General features: G+C 53.7%; 1 protein-coding gene across 1 annotated transcript; it reads right to left on the bottom strand.

Moving 5' to 3' along the window:
* Window positions 1–600: 600 nt before the first annotated feature.
* LOC308530718 (leukocyte immunoglobulin-like receptor subfamily A member 6) lies at window positions 601–5,216 on the bottom strand (the record flags this gene model as incomplete). Its single annotated transcript, XM_081107404.1, has 9 exons — window positions 601–747; window positions 825–883; window positions 1,452–1,559; window positions 2,888–2,938; window positions 3,218–3,520; window positions 3,774–4,070; window positions 4,281–4,583; window positions 4,729–5,013; window positions 5,150–5,216. The coding sequence occupies 9 exons, from the start codon at window positions 5,214–5,216 to the stop codon at window positions 601–603; spliced, it is 1,620 nt and encodes a 539-aa protein (XP_080963530.1).
* Window positions 5,217–8,075: the final 2,859 nt, after the last annotated feature.

The following is an 8,075-nucleotide window of genomic DNA, read 5'->3' as shown; positions in this document are numbered from 1 at the left end:
TCAGCATGGCCTGCACCCTCTCACAATCCAGGACCACTGGCTCCTAACCACTAGCCTGCCTGCCTGTTTGATCACCCCTAACAGCCTCTGCCTCAGCCCCTGCCACTGCGACTTCATCCAGATTGATGTTGGGAAGGTCATTCTGCTGTCCAGTCTCATTTGCATACTATGCTTTTATTATTATAGATAACGCATACTAGCCACATGTTTATCATCTAGTTGTCTATGGATCTAAAGTATCAACACAATCTTTTGTTTTTCTAAATCGTTGACATAATAGATTAGGCCATTGATTTTTTTAAGGTTCTTAATTTTATTACTTCATAGGTTTGATGTGTCATATTTACATTACAATTCCATTTAAAACATTCACTTTGTTCACACGTTGATTATTGGGAAGTCTGTTACTTTGATTTCCAAATGTAGAGATATTGGCTTATCTTTGACTATAGAATGAGGTGACTCCCTGAGAGTCCCAGGGGCAAATCAGTCTCCATGGCTGGTGGGGCACTAGCCAAGTGTCCATAGGGGTAGCTTTCCTGCCTTCTGAGGTCCCTGCATACCCCTTCCTGGAGTGTGGTGGTCTGAGTCCATCCTGAGCTAGTGGATGGCTAGAGCAGCATACACACTGGGGTCATCTGGGGGCTCCTTTGATGGGGAGGATGGGGGTGTACTTGTCTGTTGTCTATGGGCCAATAGGTTCAGCTGTGCGTAGGGCACATCATGGGGGGCATCAGATGCAGCACCCTGGATCAGGGGGAGAGAGAGGGATGAAACATGGTTGGGGTTTGAGAGCCTTAGGGCCTGGGGAGGATGGGACTCACCTGACTGTCCATCTGTCTGTCCTCTTCTGCTTGTCTGTCCTTCATGTCCAAACATTCCCCTGATAGGAAAGGAAGAGAGGTAGTCATTACCTGCCTGAGTCTTGAAGTTGAGCAGTTCTCCCGGGAGTACAGACTCACTGGGGGCCTTCATCTTGCCTGATCTGCTGGAGAGAGACAGTGAGACAGAACAGTGTCTCCTTGATTTCACTGTTGAAATCCTCCTGTCACTTATCTTCATGTTGCCAGATCCAGCAATAAATTAAAAAGATCACATACCATGACCAAGGAGGACTTTCTCTGGAGATGCAAGGATGGTTCAATATTTGCAAATCAATAAACGTGATACACCACATAAACAAAATGAAGGATAAAAACCACATGATCTTATCAATAGATTCTGAAAAAGCGCTTGTGAGAATGTTTCATATTCATGAGGTTGAAAAGGAAGAAAGATGACCATACATCTGAACATCTGTGCTGCCAGTGAGTGTATTCTTCCTAGGTTTTCTGATTTGAGATTCTGGAGAAATCCTTTTCCCAGCTCAACTTCTCCATCTCTTTGGTTTCCAGTAGCAGGTGCTCTGAGCCCCCCTCCTGTGACCCAGAATCACCCCCTTCCCTACTCACCTGAGGTCCTGCCTTTGCTCTGACGCCAATGTCGGAGGAGGAGGAAGAGAAGAAGGGAGAGCAGCAGGACCAAGGCCACCAAGACCCCTATCCAGTACCATTTGGGACCTAGGACAATAGAGACCTCATGAATGAGCCAATGATGCCATTTAATGAGCACCTACTGTGCCCAAGGCACATGCTGTGTCCAGTGTCACCTGTCATTTATCTCATCTCGCCTCACAGCAGTCATGCACCAGTCATGGCTGACCCCACCACCCACTTCACTGCGGCTCAGAGAAGTTAACCACATGCCCCATGTCACCCAGCCTGGATGGGACTGGGCAGGGACTGGAACCCAGGACTGTGGGTCCCCTGTGCTGGCCTCACACCCCCACCCCCACATCTCAGGTGGACACCAGCTTTGTGCTCTGGACTCCTCCTCTGCAGGGGCCTGTCCAGGTCTCATTTGGAGCTGAGGGTCCTTCCTCATTACCCGCCCCCAGAACAGCAGGGACAGGGCTGGGCAGGTTGTGGGGTGGATTCTAAGTCAATCCTGGATCCCTCTCCACCCACAGGTCTCTGACAGCCCCCTAAGAAGGTCGGGCTGAGCAGGGGGCTCTGCCTTCCTGAGTCTGTGAGGCCCTTCTGTCACCTCATCTCCCAGCAGCCTGTGAGCAGGATGGGACCAGGGATGAGCAGACAGGAACCCGACACTCAGAGGAGAGAAGGGACCGCCCAGCCCCACAGCAGGAGCAGCAGAGCCAGGAGCTGAACCAGGGCTGATCCCTCCTCTGAGCTGAGCCTGAGCTGAGGGGGAGGACTGGATGCCTGGGCCTTGTCCTGCCTGTCCCTCCCTGTACAGTGTCACCGTCACTGAGACAGAGGGGACTGGCCCCATAACATCACATCCCGAGGGCTTCCCTGTGAGGCTCCCCTTTCCCAGGAGGCCAGGGCCAGAACCAACAGGAAATCTAAGCTCTGGACAAGAATTCTCTCCTTTTACACTTGCAGACACTGAGGCCCAGATAGGGGAAGGGCCTGTCCATGTCAGCTAATCCAGAAAGGCCTGTACCGCCGCATGGCTCAGCCCCTGTCCCCCATAGAGAAACCCACCTCCTCCACACAGAGCCTGTCATTTACCCGTCTGTGTGCCTGACACTGTGGGTGGGAGAGACTGATGCCCAGAGCCTCCTGTGGATGAGGATGGGGCAGGAGGGGTGGGGGCTGCCTTCTCCCCAAATGAGACCACGTTCACCTCCCCAGCCTGAGTCCCCACATCTTCTTCTGCCATGACCACTCCACCCATCATGTGCCTCAGACCCTGGGACTCCCAGCCCCCCTGGGACACAAGCCCCTCCTTGAGGATCTGGGTCATTCGATCCCCTGACAGACTCTCAGGATTTGCTTGGGGGGGGGGGCTGTGCTCCCTCTGAGCAGAGCTCCCTGGGACTCACCAGCTGTGGACATGGGCCCTGTGGATGGGGGGCTGGGGCCTCCAGAGGGTCCTGGAAATGAGGACAGGAAGAGGGTGAGAGGCTTGGGCTGACCCTGCACCCCATTTCACACAGACACCCTCTTCCATCTGTGCTGTGGCCCCTGAGGCCATCCCACTGCTCCAGTATCCAGGTGAGGGGAAGAAGGAGGGATGGGATGAGAGGCCTCTAAAGAAAAGATCTCCTAGTGGTGACCATCCCGAGAGCCTCTCACCCCAGATTCAGCCCAGAATACTTCTGGGGACAGGACCCTGAGTTGACAGCTCAGCAGACAGGTCAGGGGCCCCTCACCTGAGACTAGGAGCTCCAGGGGCTCACTGGGGAGTGATAGCAGGAAGGGGGAGGAGCTGTGCGAGCTGTAGCACCTGTAGGTGCCCCCGTGAGTTGAGGTCACAGGGCTCATGGAGAACTCTGCCTGGAACTGCTGAGCTCGGTGCTTTGATCTGAGACGCAAGGGGGGATCAGCTGCCCCCTCCTTGGACAGAAAGATAGTGTCCCTCCACCTTTGGGACTGACACAGCAGGGTCACGTTCTCTCCTGAGGCCACCCTGGGGCCTGGCTGCACCGAGAGGGAGGGTGTGTCAGGCAGGTGTCCTAGAGAGAGGGAGGGAGGGTGAGGGCTGCCTGCCCACCTTGTTCTGACCTGAGAGTCACCAGGCCTCTCTCTGAGGACCCGCCTCTCTGTCTGTCTCTGTTTCTCTGACTCTCCCCTCTCCCCTCCCACCCCCTGTCTCTGTCTGTCTCTCTCCCTCCCTGGGACCTGCACTGTCATTCTGGTATCAGCACCTGAGACCCCAGCAGGGCCTGTGCAGAGTCTGGTCCCTGAGAGAACCCACTGGCTCCTCACCTGCCACCAGGATGTCCAGGGGGTCACTGGGGGCCAACCACTCAGAGGAGAGGTTGTATCCACCGTAGCATCTGTACCGGCCCCCGTGGGAGCTGCTCACAGTGTCCAGGGGGAAGTGGACCTGAGAGAGCCCAGCCTGGGGCTGCAGGACAAGGCTCTGGGGGAGGCCCGGTTTCCTCTCCTTGTGCAGAGCGAATCTGTCATAGCCGACATCAGAGCGACACTGGAGGGTCAGTTTCTGTCCAGAGGCTACGATGGGGCCCTGCTGGCTCAGGAGGGAGGGCTTCCCAGAGGCACCTGGGGAGACCAGATGTGAGTTACAGGGGCTGCTCCTCCCATAACCCCTTCTCCTGTCCTGGACCCCAGGTATCACTGTCTCTCACTGTCTCTGGCCCAGGACCTTCTGTGCTCCCCTCTCCCAACCCCTTCACAAGGGGCTCCCTTCCCAGTGAAGATGCCAATGTGTCTGGTGTCGCAATCAATGGATGGGAGCAGGATTCGACTTACCTGGGACCAGGAGCTCCAGGGAATCACTGGGGTATGACCACACCTGGGGGCTGTTCCTGTAACAGCCATAGCATCTGAACCTCCACCTGTGGCTGGGGGTCACAGGGCCGACAGGGAACAGGGCCTGGGACCGGCTTTTGGGGTGTTGATCTGAGTTCTGGGACCAGGAGAGCCTGTGATCTCCTTCCTTAGTCAGAATGAACCTGTCAAATCCCTGCCCTGAGCCACAGTGGAGGGTCACGTTCCCTCCTGAGGGCACGACAGGGCTGGGCAGGGCTGAGAGGCTGGGTTTGCTGTAGGCTCCTAGGAGAGGAGGAGGCAACTTGTTAAATGGGCTCACTCTTCCCTCATGTCCCTCAGGGATGGGCTGTGAGAGGGAGACACCCTGAGAGTAGACTCCCTTTCTGAGGGCAGAGCCTGAGGCTGGGACCCCTGAGAGTCCTCTCACCTGTTGCCCGCAGCTCCAGGGGGTCACTGGGCTCTGACCAGCCAGTGAGGCTGTTATAATAACAGGAATATCTCCCAGCATCATGCTCTGTCATGTGTGTGATGGAGAACTTGCCTTTGGTTGTGGACTTCCTTTCAGTCTGTGTGTTCCAAAGCACATGTTTTCCTTCCTTATACAGGTCAAACTTCTGGGCCTCCAGGGTCCCCTCACACCAGAGGGTCACAGGGCTCCCATAAGGGATCACAGGGCCTGGTTCTGCCCAGATGGTGGGTTTGGGGAGGGTCCCTGGAAGGAAACCAGAAGCTGCATTACAAAGCCCTTCCCCACCCTCATCCCCCAGCTCATCCCAGCATCTCTGTGCTCCCTCCTGAACCCCAGGGGTGACGTAACAGGTGGCACCTGGAGCCTGGGCAGGACTCACCTGCCAGCACGTGGATCTTCTGGCCCAGTCTCAGCCCTGGAAGAGAGTCTCTGTGAGAGATTTGCATCCGGACGTCTGAGCTGATTCTCCTCCCATCAGGGCCCCATCCACTCGAGCTGCCTGAGCCTGAGGTTCCCCATGAACAAGGGGGTGCCGCCACCCCTCCTGCTGCCCCTCCCCGTGTCGACAACTGACCGAGGCAGAGAAGAGCAGAGAAGATGGACATCATGGCGTCTGCTCTCACGGCTCCAGCTGTGCAAATGGAGGAGACTCAGGGTCGGAAAAACAGAGACGCACAGGATGTGGTGGGTCAGAAGCTGTTGCAGCCCTTCCGGGTCCGCGAGCTGTGCACCCACTGCATGCGGACTCTCTCGCCCTGGGCCTGGCTCTGAGTTTCCCCAAACTGAGGGCTCAGGAGGAGAGAAGGCTCTCGGGGGGCAGGTGCCCGATCCCTCCCGGGCACTGCAGGGATAATTCCTTTGTTGGTCTGGCCTTTGGATTCTGTGACGACTACTTCGAATGGACTTTGCAGTGTCAGGTTGGTGCTGTTCATCCATCAGGAAACAGTCTCAACTCACAGTGGATGTTTTTAGAGCAGAGGTGTTAGTCGTTTATTCCGCAGTTGGTAACACGAAGCTCAAAAATGGACCTGCCGATGGACCCAGCTGATCCCACTGGTGGAAATATATCCTCAGAGCCCGAAACATCAATCAGACAGAAGGTATGCTCCCCTGTGTTCATAGCAGCACAGTTTAGAATAGCTAAGACCTAGCCCATGTGCCCAGCTGTGCGTGAGTGGATAAAACAGCTGTGGTACATTTACACTATGGAGTACTACGCTGCTATAATAAAAGAAGGATCTCTTACCCTTTGAGAATGCATGGAGGAACCGGGAGAGTATTATGCTGAGTGAAATAAGTCAGTCAGAGAAAGACAAATATTGCAGGATTTCACTTATATGTGGACTCTAATGTACAATATAACTTGATCAAAAAAATAAGTCCAAAGGCATGCTGCATGGAACAACTGGACAGATCTCAGGGAAGGGATGGGGGCAGAAAGAGATTAACTAAAGAACTTACCTGCATATATGCATAGCTCAAAGCCATAGATATTACTGTGCAGAAGGCCTGCAGTGGGGTCTGTGCTGGGTTGAGGCAGCATACAGGCAGAGATGAAGGTCGTCTGTAATAATGTCAATAATATTACAAAAGATACAGTATTATCTTGAAGGGGAAGGCTATCTATATATATAAGAGCCTAAGCGACCAAACGACTGGTTGATCGTTTGCACACAGACCACCAGGGGGCAGACACTAAATGCAGGAGCTGCCCTCTAGTGGTCAGTGTTCTCACAAAGCTGGAGCACCATTCAGCTGACCTATGTTAGCCAGACCTGGGCTCACTGCTGGCTAACACAGCTCTAGTGCTGCAAGCCTCTCCCACCTCTGCGGCAGCACTACTGAATGGTGGTGGCAGGTGCTGCAGGGCCGGCCGGGATGAGCATGAGTGGCGTGGCACCCAGCCCAGGCTTGGGCTCCTCCTCGCCCACCTGCTGCTTTGCACACTACTACATCCCTCGGGGGGTGTCAGACTGCCAGTTTCGGTTCAATCCCTCAGCCTGGCCTGCAGGGATCAGGCCGAACCTGCAGTCTGACATCCCCCGAGGGGTTCTGGATTGTGAGATGGTGCAGGCCAGGCTGAGGGACCCCACATGTGCATGAATCCGTGCACCGGGCCTCTAGTATAGAAAGGAAATACAAATGCTAATGACAACATTATGGGAGACATACCAAGACAGGAAGAGAAACGAATTTACAGAGTGACAGATGTCCGAGGAGAGGAGAGTGTGTGTGTGTGTGTGTGTGTGTGTGTGGGGGGGGGATCTTGATGCAGAATGTGAAGTGATTCACCTAAGAAGATATATGCACAGCCCAAGAACACAGACAAAAGAGTAGTGAGGGCCAAGGGAAGGGGGGGGTGGCAGTGATCAAATGGGAGAAATGGGGGACATCTATAACAGAGTCAACAATAAAAGTCCTATATAATAAAGAGCTAATATGAAAATGGTCATCACACCCTCACACCCTTGCGCCCTCATGCCAGGGCCAGGTGACTTGAGGCTCGGCCGGGGGACCTGAGGCTGTGCCCCTCTCCCAGCGGGGACTGACGGGAGTGGAGCTGGCCAGGTCTGGGTCTGCCGTGATTTCTAGGCACGTGTAGGTGGGTGGGTACTTGACTCTGGGTCCTGCAGCACACCTCAGACTCTGACAGGAGGGATACTTTCACATACATTTTACTAATTTTCTTTCATCTCTGACACTTCTATTATAGAGAGTGGGCAAATAGCAATATTAAAACATTTCGTCTAATTAATTCCCTTTTAATGTGCATGAATTTCATGCACCGGGCCACTAGTTAAATATATTTAATGATTTTGTTGTTTAGATTAGACGTTTAAGTGATTTTATGTGCAACCTGTCCTACTCTGGCTTATGTCACTTAGCATGCAAACCGGCAGGCCCATCCATGCTGCCTCAGAAGGTAGGACTTCCTTCTTCCTCACAGCTGAATAGTACTCCATCCTGTAAACGTACCACCGCTATTTAATCCACTCATCTACTGATGGGCACGTGGCTGCTTCCACATCTTGGCTGTTGTAAATAATGCAACAATGAACATAGTGGATGTGTATAGTCTTTCGAATGAGCGTTTCAGGTTTCTTTGATGATATCCCCAGAAGTGGGATCACTGGGTCAAATGGAAGTTCCATTTTTTTACTTTTTGAGGAACCTCCATACTGCTTTCCACAGAGGTGGCACCCGGCTGCATCCCCAGCAGCGGTGCACAAGGGCTCCCTCTTCTCCACATCCAGCACTTGCCTTTCCCGGATGATTAGTGATTTTGTGAATATACAGCGGAGTGA

This window comes from Myotis nattereri (genome assembly GCF_964212035.1).
Source record: "Myotis nattereri genome assembly, chromosome: 15".
Lineage (NCBI taxonomy): Eukaryota > Metazoa > Chordata > Mammalia > Chiroptera > Vespertilionidae > Myotis > Myotis nattereri.
This window is presented reverse-complemented; position numbering and strand designations above follow the sequence as displayed.